At 39.9% G+C, this 18,396-nt stretch overlaps 1 protein-coding gene across 1 annotated transcript in view; it reads left to right on the forward strand.

Moving 5' to 3' along the window:
* LOC113163427 (activin receptor type-2A) overlaps positions 1 to 18,396 on the forward strand; it is a 45,814-nt gene that overhangs the window by 16,263 nt on the left and 11,155 nt on the right. Inside the window, exons 2-6 of the mRNA XM_026362036.1 lie at positions 3,898 to 4,105; positions 5,555 to 5,685; positions 7,069 to 7,223; positions 17,768 to 17,911; positions 18,091 to 18,234. Coding sequence (XP_026217821.1) covers positions 3,898 to 4,105; positions 5,555 to 5,685; positions 7,069 to 7,223; positions 17,768 to 17,911; positions 18,091 to 18,234 — 782 coding nt within the window. The remainder of the gene's footprint in view (positions 1 to 3,897; positions 4,106 to 5,554; positions 5,686 to 7,068; positions 7,224 to 17,767; positions 17,912 to 18,090; positions 18,235 to 18,396) is intronic.

Below are 18,396 nucleotides of genomic sequence, written 5' to 3' on the forward strand. Positions count from 1 at the left end.
TGCAGCTGCAGTCACCAAATGCTGTTTTTCGTACTGGGCCTTTCTCTTTTGCAAACCTTATTACTGCAAACAAAGTAGGCCTGTGCCACTCATGTTTGACATTTCCATGCGTGAAATATCTTTTGGAGACAAAGAGGCTTCTCTCTTCATTGCCTGGATGTGTGCTTGTGGGTGGAAGCCCTATTGTATGTCCTTGCACAATCACTCGTGTAGGTTCTGCACTCGGTGACATTATCCGCTTTAGTGAACTCTGAGCTGCGACTTAGTCAGAAGATTGATTTCTCTGCTTTATATCCTTCATATCCGCCATAGTGCCAGCCTTCTTTTGCCCACCTTTGGCACACGGAGCTATAGGCAGCCTGACTATAGTGTCACCTAATTTCAGAGAAGTGATTGATTTGAGTTCTTAACGGCTGTATTCATAATGGGACGCTGTATTTGCAGTTCACATGACTTGCAGCTCCTTCACACAGCGTAATACTTGAATGGAGGCGTTATCAATGAAGCCGCTGAGGTGTTGCAGCTTGCCTTGGCCAAAGCATAAAGATAATGGACTTTTTTTAGTCTATACAATAGTCTTTTTTCTGTAAATTCTGGAACTATCTTGCAAGGCTCTCCGCTTTATGTAGGTTTAGACTTAGTGGAAGAAGCTCAGTTGTTGGCAAAATGCAACATTACAGGCTGTCATTTTATGTTTATTAAATTTTTCCTACACCTGTTGTCCAGCAACTAAAACATGCAACATTTGTTTTACCAGTTTTTTAACTGCACACTCATTATTATGACTTGCTTGTAATGAAGTTGATACAGGAACTTATCCTGGTGCTGCATTCATTGTAAATCACTCCAAGTAAAATGGAAATGCGGAGACCAAGCACCTCGACGTAGCGTCCGTGGGGATCAGCACTAGCATGGCTAATGCTGTTACACCAGAAGTGGCTAATGAGCTAACCTTCCGCTTTGCCTCCACATACCTCTCCATCATTAGCGCCTTCAGCTCCCAAGAGTGCCAGTGAAGGGAACAACACATTCATCCCCATCTATGAAGAATATAACAAATAGAAACCAGGCACCATACAATGGATACTTAAACTGCTAAGAGACCTGATGGAGTGGATAAACTTACCAAATTCATAGAACACATCATTATATAGCAGTATTACACCAAGTTAGGTTATTTGAGGACACTGGCTCTTAAAACAATAACATTGAATCTGCTTTCTTATATTTTCTTGTCCTGAGGTGATTTGTGGTTGGAAAATATTATCTACCTACCCACTTTTTTTAAATCTATTGTTTATTAGTGTTAACAGTAAAACACCTTTATTGTAAAACCCTCCACGTATGCGGTTGGAACTACACACCCTAAAGGCACTTTGCAATATCATGAGGTTCAAACCAAGCACTCAAGTTCAATACATTATATATTGTTTTCATTATTTTCTTAAGGGTATTTTTCTTAATAGCTGTGACAGGAAGAGCTACCTTTTCAACAATCATGCTTCACACCTAATTTCTTCAGATTTTAATGTCTTGCCCAAGGGCATCTTGGCAGTAGTTTGTTATGGGGGGAAAAAGAGAGTTAATTTCCTTTAGCTTGGCTTGATTTTGCCAGCTGAAGCAGTAATTTGAACTCTTAAAGCCTTCTCTCACTTCTTAAAAGTCTTGTTTGTATACTTAAAAAAAAAAAAAAGGAAATAAAACTAAAAACAAATCTAGTTATTCAACAATGAAAGAGTGAAATTATGACTATAAGAACTACACATCACGTGTACATGCAAATTGGTCCATAGATTATTTTTTTATATGCTCACTTGTAAATACACATGCTTCTTTTAAACCTGCAGGTTTTCTTGGATGCCGCACATTCAAAATCTCCAGACCATTTTTCTCTCTCTTTGCTTCAGCCATTTGCTCTCAATCTTGAACAGTTCACAGTTGCACCTGTTGCTGTGAAATAGTTTGGGGCTTCATGGGAAATATATTTGACGAGAGAAAATGCCGTCAGTGCTGCTAAGAGGCATGGTGACCTTGTCTGCCAGTGAAGTAGCCAATCTCCACTTCTCTTTTTTCATCTGCAGCTGTTAATGTCGTTGAAAAGAGACCCGCAGTGCTTCCAGGGCTTGGGTTGGCTTTGCTTGTCGCAACCCTTTTATTGAAAAATACACGATATTCCTGAAGTTAACCGCCATCTCTTGAACTAAGCAGTAATTTATTGAAGCTACTGTGACTTGAGACACGATCAGGACGGACCAGACACGTCTCCTCTGCAGTTCTGTTTCCTTGGCAGATGAAAGTGGTTAACAAACAACACAAATAGATTGGAACATTATCCTTTTCATCACAACATTATTCCTTATTTGTTCTGCACTTTTACATAAAGTTACATAGCTTTTTGAACAATAAATCACAGGAGTTCAAATTCTGGCAGGGTGGAAGAATTTAAAAATGGGAATTTAACATGAATAAAACAGCAAAGGCTGTTTGGCTTTTTTTTTTTTTTTTTTTTTTTGGCCTGTCAGGGTTTTTTTTTTAATAATGTTTCTGTGTGACAGACTCTTAATTGGGTTACAAAAGACTCGCTACTAACGTCACTAATCGGACATTAGACCCAAACTGTAGCATTTAACTCAAAATTGTAATGCTTCAAGTCTAAAACAGGAAATGATGGGCAGGCGTCACATATAAAATCCCTTTTGTACACAAACCAGTAGAGATTGGTATCGTGCCGTGTAGATATTTACTGAAAATAAAAAGTGATGTTGCTGCTGTTGAGGCCCTTAGCAGCTTCAGTAAGTGCATGGCCATTTGACCTGCACATGCACTGCCTTCTCTTTCCAGGACACGATGAGCTGTCTTTCACACAAACAAGTCACATTTTCACAGTAGAGAAGGGAAAGCTGGCTTCTGAAGTGTGGAACTCAGAAAAAATGTCTGAGTAAAAAAAAGGAAAAAACTTGATCGATACTGTAACAGTAAAACAGAGTTGATATTTCTTAGGTCAAGACTTGAATTTTCTTGTGGTGTTCGGCTCTACACTCAAGCAGATGACTGAGAGTCAACATTAACATCTTGGAACAGTGAAGACCTACTTATTGCACCTTGAGGAGCACAAACAAAATGATGCGTAGGAAGCAGTCCTGGTTTCCTGTGTGGCTGAACTGTTTGGTTTGCAGTGCCAGGAAGCAAGCAAACGGAGGCTGACTATCAGTCTTGTCAGCAGTCTAAACTGGACTAACTCACCGACAGGTGATGAGAGGCTGTAGCAACGCTAAACTGACAAGCTGTCATGCAGTCATTTCCCTGGATATCGGTTTGCGAAAACCTGCTGCCTGCGTTCATCCGCAGGAAATCAGAGTCTCCTTTATTTAGGCGGGGGAGTGAAGTCAATTGGCTCAGTTCAGTTGTGTTTGTGAAGAAGATTTTGGTTTCTCTGCTTTGCTTGTGTGTTTCTCTAAAACCTTATTTTTGTCAGTGATGCCTGACTGGTTTTTATTGTTCATCTTAAAAGTCCTTCCATTTTTTTATTGGTGTATTGACTCTAAAGCACTCTGAAACTCTTAATTTCAAGTACAGCAGAAGTAGATTTTATTATTGCTAAATGTTTTATGACTTCACTGCATTTTATATTATGGGCTGTAAATAAATGTCCTTCCACCAGTTATTGATACAAAACCAAATATTGTCAATGACAGAAGGGAAATAACTTTTTCATCTCTCGGCCAGAGTGCCTTGTAAATCCACAATGTCAGAAGCTCCATTCACAAGTTTCTGACTGTTTACCTGTCAAAATATTTGATAGACCCTACCTAAAAAGTGAACAGTTCGTGAATGGATGATGCCACTCTCTTTTAAATTGAAAGAAGATTTTAAAAATGTCCTCTTTGCCCTCTCAAGGTGCCATCCTGGGACGTTCGGAGACTCAGGAGTGCATCTATTACAATTCCAGCTGGGAGAAGGATCGCACCAACCGCAGCGGCATCGAGCCCTGCTATGGCGAGAAAGACAAGCGGCGGCACTGTTTCGCCACATGGAAAAACATCTCCGGCACGGTGGAGATCGTCAAGCAAGGATGCTGGCTGGACGACGTCAACTGCTACGACAGGTATGTGAGTAACAGCAAAAAGGTGTTACTCCTGAAAAGAGAAGTAATCCTTGTTTGTGTTGTTATTTTTTTACTTTTCCCTTTTCAACCGTGAGTTGTTGCAGCATTCCACTCATAAATACTGCATTTTATTTTATTTACCAAAGACAATTGGACTGCTGCCCACTTTACCCACTGCTGAGCTTTAAAACTTGTTTTTGTATTTTTGAGATTTTCTATTTGTAAGTTGCTTTTTAAATTGAATTCCAGGCAGCATTTAAAGTTCCTCAAAACTCCTACAGCTGGCTTCCTGTGACCTGCAAATACCCATTTGCATGTGATATTTGAGTCAGTGGTAAAAATTTTAATGAAAGTTTCTGGTGTCATTTTACCAGACTGTCAATGAAAGTTTGTAATAGTCCCAAGAATCTAAGACTTGGGAGTTCAGACAACTATCCAGCTTGGAGTGTATTCAATACTACAAGTGTATTCATACAATGGTGGTTTTAACACTATATCATTCATTATTAATGCCAAAAACTTGTATTATAACTTAATTTCGAACAAGTAGTTCCAGCACAGGCTCCTTAAACAAAGTCAGGTCAAAGCCAGCCCATCATCAGGAACTCTAAGTACATTTAAAATCACCTTGAGCGCAGTTCTTGTCCCCTTGTGTGCTTCCCCATATGAATGACTTGCACAGGGCTACGTTTTTAATTAACACAGACCGATGAAATTTAAATTGCTTTGTGAATCCTGACTGAAAGTGGATTCGGGCTGATATATGCAACCAAGTGTCCAAACTCAGAGCAGTCAACACATATTAATAGATGATATTATTATAGTTTCTTCCTTGATAGAACATCAACCTGGCATCATATGCTGGTTTGAGCCTGTTCTGCTTGTGCTTTCCTTTGATTCCTGAGCCATAAAGTTGCTGTAGATTCAGCAGCCCGCACAGTTTGGGTACCTCTCCTCAGACGGCGCCGCCTCTCCTCCCTGGAGAGTCCAGAGCAAGTCGAGGGCGGCTGCCACTTCCTTTGGCTTTTATCTGATGACTGTGTGAGTGTGAAAGAGAGAGTGAGTGTGTGCACGTTTGATTGTTAGTGTGTGTGTGTGTGTTTGTTTGCATGTCTGTATATTGGCGTGTGTAGGAGTTATTTTATAAATGTTTTTCTTTCATGTGTTCTGCAGCAGCTAGGGAATGGAGAGGAAGGAGAGGATGTGAGTTTGTGAGTCTTCCTGTTTTTTAGAACACATCTTATGCACCGTGTGCACAGAGAAGCAATCGTGTGTTTTCTCTGGGTGCACATGTAGATGATGTGTTTGTTCGTGTGTGCACTCAGTCACACTCTTGAAAAAAATAAATTGCTTCCATGACCTTTGCAATGTGCAGAGAGGAAAGAGAGAAGAGTGAGAGTCTTTTTTTTTTTTTTTTTTTTTTTAATTCCACCTCCATGTCCTCCGCAGTAATGAGTGTGTGGAGAGGAAGGAGAGTCCCGACGTTTTCTTCTGCTGCTGTGAAGGCAACATGTGCAACGAGAGGTTCCTGTACGCCCCTGATACGCCTCAACAAACCGACCAGCATTCAACCGCCTACAGTATGTACACTCCGACATGTACACACACAGCAATATTCCACTAAAATTACCTCACCTCAACATCTTGTAAATATGTTTAAATGAATAGTGTTTAACTGACATTTCTTAGATTGATTAGCTTTATATTACCCTTTACTTATTTTTGCCTCTAACATCCAGCCATTCACTTGGCCACATGTGAAGTGTGTGTTCTTAGGTTGGCTTCCAGATGTTCAGGTTTTAAAAATATTAAAATATTTAAGGAGCGATAAGAAGAAAGTTTTTTCCAGGTTTGAGAGAGACACATCTGTACCTTATTTGGTGCAGTCAGACTCAAAATGATGCAGAAGAAAAAGCTTGTGCTGTCATTCAATCTTGAGAATACCTCATAAGATGTTGCAGACAAAGCAACACAAAATTAGGCAGCACATTATACATGATTAAAAGACAGGTAATGATGCTAAAATTACAGGAGACCAACTAGCAAAGGGTGGATTCACCACAGTGAATACAATAAAAGGACTCTGTGTTTTTTAGAGGGATTTAAAAACTTTATCGAAGCTGAACATCAGGGAACACAAGTGTGACTGTTATCAATGCAAATATGTGTCATTGCCTCGACCAGCACATATTATTTTTTGTGTGTTTGCCAACTAATGGCAGTTGTAGTGTCCTTTCACTTTGCACTTTACAGCTAAATAGTCCAACAGGCCAGCCTGTCTCTTTGTATTCCTTTAAATGTGACTTTCTGAAACCTGCAGACAGCCTGTAGAGAAAACTCTTCACAGTCTCTCTGACAAACGCCCCGAGAGTCCCACCATGCAGCTGGTGCTGCCCCATCGGCCTCTGCCTCATCCTCATATTCCCATCCCTTCTTTTCACCCCCACCCAAAGGATGCCAGTGGTGGTCGGCGTCCGAGCGTCGGAGCTTTGACAGCAGTGCCGAATCAGACTGTCACACCTTGTGATGGGAGGACAGGTTGAGCCAGCAGGCGTCACCCAGCGAATCCTGCAGGGGTCGGACACAGTTCAGAGCTCTGTTATTTTTGGCAGGCAGATTACGTTATGTCACGAGATGGATTTGCTAATCCTGCTGTGTGTGTGTGTGTGTGTGTGTGTGCACACGCGTATGTGCATTGATATGATCCCTAAGCACAGAGGCAGTAAGCTGTAAGCAGGGTTAGTGTGCACTTAGAGATGATGTAGCACAATGTCAAGCCAATCAGGCATGCTGTTTTCTTTTTCTTTTTGTGTTTCTGTTTTCCGTCTGACACTGTCAATAATTTTTGATATCTCATAGCTTTAGCTGTGTTTCTGTGAAGATAAAACACGCCAGTTACAAGTCCTATCTTGTTCATTTTTTTCCTCTTTTTTCCACTATCCTCACTATTTCTCTCCCTGCAGCCACTTCCAACCCATTTTCCCCGAAGCCCCAGCTCTTCAGCACTCTGCTTTACTCCCTGGTTCCCATCATAGGCCTGACCGCCGTCGTCCTCTTCTCTTTCTGGATGTGGAGACACCACAAACTGGCTTACCCAGCTGCACTCGTCCCCACGCATGTAAGTCAGTCATGTAAACATCAGGAAAATGACCACTTTATTGTCTTCTTGTCCTCATTTTTGTTTCACGATGCTTATAACTGTAGTGTGTTTCTAGACTTCACCTGTCAGTCAAACTGTGCAGCAGAGACTGTGGTGTCCTCTTTCTTCAAAGTTGCTGTTGATGCAGTTAGAGTTTCTCTTTTTGTCTGTTCAGCCACAGTGACCACAGGGCCTCACTTCATCCAGTAAATGCAACAAAGGGGAAATATAAAACATAATTTTGCACACAACAAATCATCTTATTCCTGGTAAATTGCAAATTTAAATAGAAAAAGGCAAGAAAACCATGTAGAATGCAGTTTGGTATTGCTACGCACAATGTGCCACATGCAGAAAGCAGCTTAAGAAATAATAGATAATTTATTGCATAAAATGTCTGACTCAGCTTTGGTCGATTTCTGTTGATACCTATTTCCTACATGAGTCAATGCTCATTAGTTGCTCCCAAGAAAAGACTCTTTTGCAGTATGAGACAGTAAAACATGTGCTCTGCCTTCTCTATTTAACCAACCTTCAGCTTCACCACTGATCTAGTTTCTCAGTGGGCTGAAACAGCCTTGGCCTTTTGTGGCCCGTGCAGCAGAGGGACAGAGCCACGGTCAGCCAGTACGGACACACTGTGCACAGAGTTTACGTTGGGATAATTGCTTTTTCAGTTTATTCTTTGAAAGTTGTGTAGAAGGAGAAGAGCACCCCTGGTTCTGTCTGTTTCTTTTTCCCCGAGTCTCTTTTATAGAAAACACATTTTAGACATGTTTAAAGCAGCAAACTAGAGCGTCAGGAGATTAATATAATTGGGATATAGTATGTTTTGTCAGACTGAGTGAACCTGTGAGCTCATAGTCTGCAATTTAAAGAACATGTAAATAAGTCAAACACAAGCAAATTAATCCATCGGTTTTAGTGGTGCAGCATTTAGGAAAAGCACTGTCAACACAAAAAAGCAACTAATGCAGACATTTCAGTATGAAGTGCATATTGTGCCGTTCAGGTTAAAATCATTCAGGCTTGACCCACATCTGAGCATGTACTCGTTCACCTTTTATTACACACAGTCATTTCTTCTTTTTCTATTCTGTCATGATTGTTCCATAGCTGCGTAGTGAAAAAAAACTCATATCGACGCTTTTGATCATTTTCATGTCTTCACTTGAATCGGCCCGTTTCATCACCTTTAAAGATTTTTCAGCTCCATTCTTGTTCAAGTGAGAGTAAGGCTGTTTTTCCAAGTTCCTGATTAATTTAGTTTTTATGATTCTGAGGTGGTTTTTACCTGACGGCAGTACAGCTATATTCTGTGCTGCTCAGCAGCAGGGGAAAAAGAAAACCCGTGCAGAGCCTCCACAGTATGGAAGAGGAGTCAGGGGCCTCTGCATTATTGATGAGGCTTTATATAGGCAAACAAAACTAAACACAGAGACGCTTGCAGCTCTGCCTCAGAGGACGGTGGTGGGTGGGTGGGTCGGTGTGGGGGAAGTGCGGGGGAGGGAGTGAAGAGAGACATGCAATTCTCTCAACTTAGTTACTGTATTTGCACAGCGCTAAAGCACAGCTGAGAAGAGATAAAAAGACACTGACACAATACAATCGGATGCTAATGTGCATTGGAAAGACAACACTGCTCAGAGGCTTATGAAACATCATACCTGCAAACAGATAAATGAATGAATAAACAACATAAAAGAAAATATGATCATTGCCAAGAAGAGTGTATCCGATAACAAATGATGGTACAGTGGGGAAAAAACGAACAGTTAAAATCACAAGGGGAATAAAATGAAATAAAATAGCCAGGATGGAATAAATGAAGTCATGGCAGATGTGTATAGCACGTGAGTTTGTGAAGAAGTGGCATGTATGAACTAGTAGGTGTACAAGGGCAGTAGAAGTCAGCTTGTATGCCTTTCTGGAAGGAGGTGAGGCAGTAAACCCCACCTGCTCTCTGCTTGGACACGACTAAGAAATCATTTTAACTGCTATCTCATACACAGATGTACGCCGGTGTCTCTAGCTTGTTTTGTAATTGAACAAACTTGTTTTTTCAATATAGAATATGAAGAAAGTCATCAAGAGGAGATAGATGGATGCAGCAGGTGGGGAGCTATAGAGGGATTCATTTTTGTCTTTTATTGTTCTGATTGTTGCTGAAGAATGTGTTTTTGTGTTGCACCACAGGCTGGTTTTATAAAAAGCAGAGGTGACTCTGACAATCACTCAAACAGCTCACTCCTGGAGAGTCATTGAGGACAGCTTCTAGCAATTCTTACACGGTTTTGAGTAAAAACACACCACAAACACCTTCTGTTCCACTGCAGATTACTGTATTAGGAGGTGTGCAACACCTGCCTGATGAAATCACTTATATAAGAAGGCATTTCAGGATATTTCAGGACAGTAAGAAATCTGAAATTTGAAAAATGAGCAGTATCTTCACTTCGAATCTAAAACTCTAATATCTGATACTCAGCAAGTAAACAAATAGGCCCATTTGCAAAATAAACAGTTTTTGAAAATACTATTTTAAGTTGCTCTCTGTGGAAAGATGAGTACTAATTGGGAACAACTTCTTGCATTTTCTTGCATCAGCAGAACTAAAACACTGAAATCTCTGTGATTTGTTAGTTTTGAAAGAAATGTCCGCTGCATGAAAAGTTCAGATAATATGTTTTATATCATTTGTTAGGAACTTTAAAAACAGACAATATTTGATAGATTTACTGCAAAAAAGTAGACTGGACTTCAATGTGTCCTTTATCATGCTGTTTCTGTACTATGCTGCATCATTAGAGCATAATGCATTATACTTACTCATGTATTTTTAATGTGACAGTAACAAATTACCCACACCTGTTGCTACTTAGAAGTGCACGGTGTGTATGGGAAGTCATTGTAGTAGTTCATCATAGGTGTTGGTAGTAATAGACTACATTTTTCCTGTTCCCTAACATCAGTGAGTACTGCTGTATCTTCTAAATGGCAAAGCTCTGCATCACACTGCGCACATTTCATCTAAATCCCTAATTAAAAGGAACAGTGATTATGTTATAAACAAGCAACCAGAACACAGCCAGAGACAAAGAAGCAACATATACGCTCCAGCTTTTGTCCTTGTCAGAAGGACCAGAAGTTAAAGGACTGAATTGTGAAATTCAACACGAAGATATGTTAGAAAATTACATACATACATATATGTGTAGAGGACCATTATGCCAAAATTTCTTATGCTGTATTATTGGTGCACATTTTCTACATTGAATTTGGTAGAGTCTCCACAGTGAGTGGAGTTTATAAGTGAGTCTAAGAAGAAAGTAAATTAAGGTAATGAAACATGCAGTTTTCATGATGCAAAAGTAATTGTTTCTACTTAATGATCATTAATAGATTCATTATTACGGCTCAGTTCTCTAATTTTACATTGCAAGGCACTAAAGAACGAGAAAGAAAAACACAAACTAACCTAAAAGCTCCAGCTGCACATTCACACACATATGTCAGCATTGAGTTGATCCCGGCTGGATGTGGGGGTACTGGGTGGAGTTCATAAAGATGACTTGTTTATACAACAGTGCAGGTTTAATTTTGTTGCACACATTCCTGTTTTATAGACTCTATAACCCTCAAAAAGATAAAATCCAAACCCAAACATCAAATGCGTAGAAAAATATATGCAGCAAAGTAACTTTATTGCACACCATCATTATGTCATTATGATCGTGGTCCATTGCAGACTGCATATTTGCCACCAAGTCTCCATTATTCACACCACAGTGCGAATTGGAGGCAAACTGGAATTGATTCTGTCTGAGTACACAGACCCACAGCTTTCACACGGAGAGGCCGGGAGCACTTAAACATAAGTCTGGACATTTTCCTACATGGACCCTATTTTCCTCATCTTTATCCATCTTACAGATCGATTCTGACCAAAATCTCATCAATTGCTTCATTATGGAGCTACTTACATCTTCTTTGTCTGTGTGCAGCTTTACAAAGAAGTCCTACAACTTCCCAGTTATATGCTACATGTATTTTTAAGCAGTTGTGATTTTTGCTTCCCCACCTTAAATTTTTATTATGCTTTGAAACAGTTGCTACGCACGTGTTGCTGTGCAAAACCCCAATGCGATCCCCACATTTTAGAGTGAACTACAAGCAGATGCAGAAGTAGAAGGGTATACAACAAAGGATTTAAATGTTTTCTCACCTCCATATGGCGTAGAGTATTGAAAACCACTACTCCATCGTATAGATGCTGATTTAAATTGAAATACTAACAATTTTAGTCACTTTCCTAAGCAGCTGTTGTACAGCTCCTTGCGTTTTGAAATTTGAGGTCATAACATCTTCAGTTATATGAACATGAATACATTAAAATATCTGAGCACTAGTCAAATTATTACCCAGCGTCAGCTGACAAAGGTTCATTTTCTGTGTGTGAATTTTGTACAATCTGTGCTCTGTTAATCTCCTCAGCAGTGGGGTGCTCATTTTCATTCACATTCTTAACCCAACTTTTCTGTCTCACATGATTGACTTGGTTTGATCTCACTTTAATCTCTGAAGTTATTTAGATGCCTATTTACACATTGTTTAAACTTTTTTAGTTGCGCTACCTAATGCATCATTTCATCTCCTAAAATGTGCCATCTTCTCTTAGGTGCTGTGCTTATTAACACTTTGTATGATCCAGTCGGGATGACAAACATCACAAATCAAACCATAGCTTTTAAAGCTTTATTCATTGGTCTTGAGTACAGGGGAGAACAAAAGGTTGTTCCTGGACAACCCATCATCTCGTACCTTTTATCTGCTTCTATTTCATTCACTAACAGAAAATAGCAATAATTTCTCTGTTTGCTTCTTATGTTCCTTTTCAACAAGCACGCCTTTCACATTATGGTGGAGGTAAGAGCGGTTTAATTGAAATTGAAACACTATTAATTTTTCCCCTGTTTTGGGTTCAGAGCTTGGTATGATTCTCCACCTCAGTCCCAGATCACCATTTATTTTTTTCTTTTGCTTTTTTGACAGTGTCTTGTTCACTCGGTTCCTAATGCATTTTGTTGTCTTTTAGTTGGGTTTTTTTCTGCCTGGGTTTATTGCATGGATGGATGTCTTTGTGTTCTCTGCTGAAAATGTATTTGCATGGTGGAAAGTGGCCAACATGGCTCCGAATGCAGCCCCCTCTTTTGTATGAATGTCCACCTGTGATGTTTATGTAAAGAGTGTGTGAGTGTGAGTGTGTGTGTGTGTGTGTGTGTGTGTACTGTGACCCAGTTTCTAGAACAGTATCTACTAGACTTATGGCTCACGATGTTTCCCATGCAGACAGACAGAGCAGAGCAGAGAAACTGAAACTGCAGCATGCTTTTCCATCTCACATGCAGATTGAGAAGGAGTGCAGATACATTTTGCATAAGTAGGAGCATTGCCACTTACCTGGAACAGATTTCATTTCAGAGAGTGTACGTTACTTAAGCATAAGAGGAGGATAAGCCTTTGTAAATGTACTTTGCTGAAAAATTATCAAATTGTAGTACAACTATGACTGTAGATATCACTAAAAATTGACACGTAGGTAGCACACAAAATAAAACTCAGACTGTCTAAGAGAGTTTAGATTCTGGTGTATTGTCAGTGCAGGATTTCAGGTTAGCTCTTTTTAAGGTCATGTCAACAAGTTTTTCTGTTTTGATATGACCTCAGGTTTTCTGGTCATATCAACAAAATATGACCTTTAGATATGAGTTTTGGAGGCTTAAGTCTAGAATAACGGGCCATTGTACTTTTATGACTAAAAATCAAACATGCCATTTTGATTATGTTACGTCTGCGTATATCAGGACAAACTAAACCAGACCTAAAGGACCTGTTCTGATGTAATAGATGAAGGCGTAATCCGATTAGGCCATGGGAGATGGTTGAGGGTTGGAAAGAACGGCGTGAAGCAGCATATTCTGTTTTCCTGTTTCCTGTGGTCTGCTGACTAAGTGTAATGCGCCCCCATTTGAGGCAACGGCGCCCTGTGATCGGACAAGAGATCCGGTGACTCCCAAGGGAGACCGAGCCAGGCCAGGCCGGTCCGCCTTGTCAGGCCAATTCCGGAAGACAGACAGGAGTTTTCAGAAACGAGGCAGAAACAAAGAAAGAAACAAAGACAAGAATCCCACAATAAATAGTTTTAAGAACACATCATCATCATCATCATCAAGATTATCTGCGATGCCATATGCAGTAAATCTACAGAAGGCTCTTTGAAATCTTTCTATGTGTTGATCACGTGCAATGTAACATGACGCTGTGCTAGTGTGGAGGATCAGGCCACCACCATCAGATCAGTCACTCATTTCTGTTGCAAGGCGTAGTAGCTGTGCAGGAATTCACCTTGGTCTTAGACGATGACTTGCATTGTACCCTTGAACAATGCTGGTATTTTGAGCTCGGCAAAGTCGTCAGACTATCAATCTCTTTAATCTCCAGTCAAAACTAAATGTACAGGAAATCTGTCTTTTTGACAATTCTGCAGCTTATTGTAACCCTGCATGTTAAAATGCTCTTCTTATCTCAATAATAAAATCAGAATGAAATTACTGCCATGCACAATACATGCAGTGGAACTAATAATACTTTTCAAATTATTAATAAGTTGCTGGGACTGAGCGACTCTGAGCAGTGCCTACACTGGTGGATAAAACTTAATACTTGCATAATAATCAGCTTTTTTTTAACTACTCATCATTATGATCATAAACGCCTTAGACAGCAAGTTCAACAAATGTTTTTAAACTGGTTTTGTTCATTATCTGCATCTGAAATAGAAATGGCACTAAGGGAGTCCTCCAGTAAAAAGTGTTGCCCCGTTTTCATTGACAAGTATCCTCAGGATGCAGGTAGACCATTCGGGTTGTTCTTCTTCTCACACTTCTCTGTCACATTTAATTGCTCTTGAGACATAAAAAATATTTTTGTACCTGTTGTAAGGTCAAAGTTGCTTCATTTTTACACACTTCTTTGTATTCATTACTTAGTGTTACTTACATGGTGTTGGTCATCAGGAAAAAGCACATTTTCTGTCACAATTATAGCCAAGTGATGTGAAAAGGGTTGGATAAAACGCAAATTCACATCTTGCCTTCTCTGAATTTCTTCATTTTTTTATAATGGGGGCTCCTAAATGGGTCAGGCAACAGACATAAAACACAATAAGGTGGTGAGAGAGACCAAGAGAAAAGACTTGCTCCCTTATTTTATCTCTGGGAAATGTTAGTGTTGTAAGACTGACCACATTCTTTGCATGGGAGTATTTTCATTTTTTTTACAAGTTCTGGCCCCAATCTTTCACCAACCAAATACCATCAGTTCTAGGTGGACCTGTTTGTTGTGTGCATACAGTGTTCTGTTAATTGACATGTTGCAGCATTGTGCTGTGTTACCTGTGTAAGCCTTACGAGTAAAGGTCATGCAAGCTTGTTAAATGCATTTTCTTCTATTTGCGTTGACGGACAGACCACCGATGTTGTCTTTTGTCCAGTCTGCTGGTACAGGTTTATTTGAAAGGTTTATACTACTGTGATGAGTGTTGATGAGTACATTCAAGGTTGGAAATTGCAGCCTGCCAAGCACCAAATTCTTGGACTTTATTGGGTAAATCAATAAGGGTCATTCACAAAACTGGAAGCCGCAAGTTTCTGATATGATGAAGTGAATATAACTTTTCTACAGAGCACTCTTCCTGAACTCGAGCCAATGAAATCCAAACTTAATGTAGTCATTTAAAATCATTTGTGGTCTGAGTTGTTAATGATAAAAATGACAAAAAAAGGCTAGTAAGCATGCCAGGAAGTGTAATGAAATGCAATCTCTCACGTATACAAAACAGCATTAAAACAGATGTAGAGAAACATTTCCATAACACTAAACATTTATTATTTTGGTTAGTACAATGTGTTCTTGAAGATGTTTTTCAAGGTGCCAGCTTGGGACCATTTGGGACCTCTGTAATCCAACCTCGGCACCATCATGGGTAATTTTCCCCGTCATTTGGCTGGCATTCGGTGTGAAAGCAGAGTGTAGAGACATCAGGTCTGCCTCACAGCTCTCTGTTAGGGGGGGAAAAAGCCTTAAGTAAACATACCAGCTCCCACTCGAATGCCCCATTCCCCCCTGCACTGCCAGGCAGTTAGTGAAAGACATGGACAGCCTGCTCCGGATTTATACCAAAAAACAACAGCAAATAGTTTTTCCTTTACTCGTACAAAGCTGCTTGTTAATTCAGCAGATATGTGCAGCTGCTTCCATGTGTACTACTACAACCTCCACTCAATAATAGATTGGATTGGATGGTGGTTATTTCAGTGGAGCAGCTTTTTTCTGACTCAAATAATGATAGAAAAATTAGGTATTTAAAAGCAAAAGCATGACTGTTACCAAAGAACAAGCAGCTAATGTAAGAAATCATTCCAAGATTACAAACTAATGTCAATACATCAGGAGGATATGTTTATTGTACAGAAGATAAAGTCCTCTTGCAACATAGAAGTGCTTATCGGCTTTATTACACCTATTTATAGTAGACTGCATGGTTTGCCAACAAAAACTTTATTTTCCTACAGTTAACATTTCCATAAATAAATCCTAAACAAGGTGAATTTTGTTTATTCCTGTGATTTTATATCAGATCCTTTTTCTCGTTCCCCACTATAAGTTCGTCATACGCATCAGTGTCTAATGACACTGACTTGCTGAATGAATATCAAGTGTTCAGTGGCAAAATCCTTTTATCTAAGCTTTTTTTTTCATTCTAAGTTAAACAGCATTGAAGGCCAAAGTTCGTGACCAGACGTACAGTATCCGCTTGATAAAAACAAATCCATAAAAGCTACTAATGATACACAGTTCGCTTCTGTAGTTACAATAATCTTGTCAAGACAGGTGGTAAAAGCTGAAGCCACTTCTCCCTGTTTTATTACTCATGCAGTTAAATGCTTTTTGGCTTCGCCTGGTAGCACAGCTTTAGCTCATTTTTCACAGTGGGAAGACTTGGATATCACCAATGTTTGTCTTTAACAAAGGGTGAGTGCCAAAACCTTGGCAGTAAATTACGCAAAGGTAATCTGTGTGTACCTTTTTTTTATTCCTCACACAACCACACAACACAGCTCACTGGTGTGAGTGTTGTTAAATCTTCTTTGTCACTCGTATCGGTCACAAACTGAAAAGAGCATTTTAAAGGAAGTTGGGAAAACGGAGTTGGATTGACAAGCATGAACTTTTGATATAATATCATGGAGTTTTAGTGGATCCTGTGGGCCTTAGGGTGTTGAAACTTGCTTCAGCTTATCAAGCACCGTGTAAGCCTTCAGTTCAAGTAAAAACATGAATATCACCAGCATTGCAGGGACAAAGCTTTTTGCTTTTTTACTGACGGCAGCGATACAGAGGCATGGAGGTAAAGTCGAGATTTTACAGCAGCATATCTGGTTTCATCAAAGGCCATCAGTCATGTGCTAGTCTTTCTCTTCTACCTTTTATCCTCTGGAAATGTGACTCCCCCACTGCATGCGTCTTTCGCCCTCTCTCTCTCTCTCTCTCTCTCTGTGCCTCTCTATCCTCACTCGGCCTCTGTCCATCTCTGTGAAGTCACATGTGAAAGTGATCAGCTTAATCCCAATCACCAGCTGTGTTTAACCTATTTTAGATTTGGAACACTTGGCTTCCTTGCTTTTACTTTTGTTTGTATGGGATTAGCATGACCAAACTGCGCACGCATGATTTCTGACCTATCAGGGTTAGAAACAATGCTTCTTAAATGTTTTTATTTAACCTTTTAAGCCTGCCCTGCTTCATATTCATCCATTTTAAAGTCTCATCTGCCTTGTGCCTTGCTCAGGAGTAGTAAAGGTTTCAGATCTTTCTCTACACAATTTTCCTCATTGGATTCAAACTGGCAATGTTCCAGTTCCAATCCTGCATTTGTGAACTCAAGCAAATGCAGCCCTCAGGGTTTTAATTGAATTTTAAATGAATTAGTCCAAACTCAGCTTGGTTTGCTGTCTCCTCTCTCTTTAAAAAAAACCCACTGTAATAATGATACTGAACTTAAATATGCAGCACTTCTTTAACCAGAGTTTCGAAAGTGCTTTAACAATCAAATCAAGCAAGCAGCAGAGCCATAAAATAAATAAAGTAGAGGGGGGTGGCACAACATAAAAGATAAAGAAAGAGGCTAAAAACAGTATTATGGCAAAAAAACAAAACAAGATAGCATCACCACATAAAAGAAAGTCTATAAATGTACGTTGTAAGATGTGATTTAAGATGTGAAGATGATAGTGATTCTGCTGGCCTAAGCTCCTCAGGCATGTTGTTGCTGAGCCAAAAGCCCGGTCACCTTCAGTGTAAGCCAATGCTATTTTAATGCTCTGCAAAAAGATGAAAAGAAAAAAAGAATAACATTGTCCTCTGTCTTTTTTTTTTTTCTTTTGTCTGTCCTCTCTCTGCAGGATCCTGGACCCTCACCCCCGTCCCCCGTTTTGGGACAGAAACCACTGCAGTTGATCGAGGTGAAAGCCAGGGGGCGCTTCGGGTGTGTGTGGAAAGCCCAGCTTCTGAATGACTATGTGGCTGTTAAGATCTTCCCGATTCAGGTAGGAAACGGCACTCTGTGGCTCCTTCAGTGAAGTGTGGCGCTAGATGTTAGTTTTTCATTGTTTTGACACCACTTGTCATCTACGTTGCTTTTCTCCAGGCCATATTTGCTTCTTCTGTTAATTAGTCTCTTCAGAACAGAAATAACATCTGCATTTGTCTTTCTGCTTTTGTTTAGGACAAGCTGTCTTGGCAGAACGAGTATGAGATCTACAGCGTGAGCGGCATGAAGCACGACAACATCCTCCACTTCATAGGCGTGGAGAAGAGGAACAACAACCTGGACCTGGAGCTGTGGCTCATCACCGCCTACCATGAGAAGGTATGCTGTCGGAGATGGAGATGTACCACCAGCAAACTGCTAAATTTGTTTTTTGATTTATTGACTCATTTTTTTGTTTTATAAAAAGAAAACATCAGTTTTTGAGCTGCTTGAACAAACTCTGCAAGACAAGAAGGGGAACAAATGCTGTAATGAGTATTG

The sequence above is a fragment of the Anabas testudineus genome, chromosome 2 (assembly GCF_900324465.2).
Source record: "Anabas testudineus chromosome 2, fAnaTes1.2, whole genome shotgun sequence".
NCBI classification, from domain to species: Eukaryota; Metazoa; Chordata; class Actinopteri; order Anabantiformes; family Anabantidae; genus Anabas; species Anabas testudineus.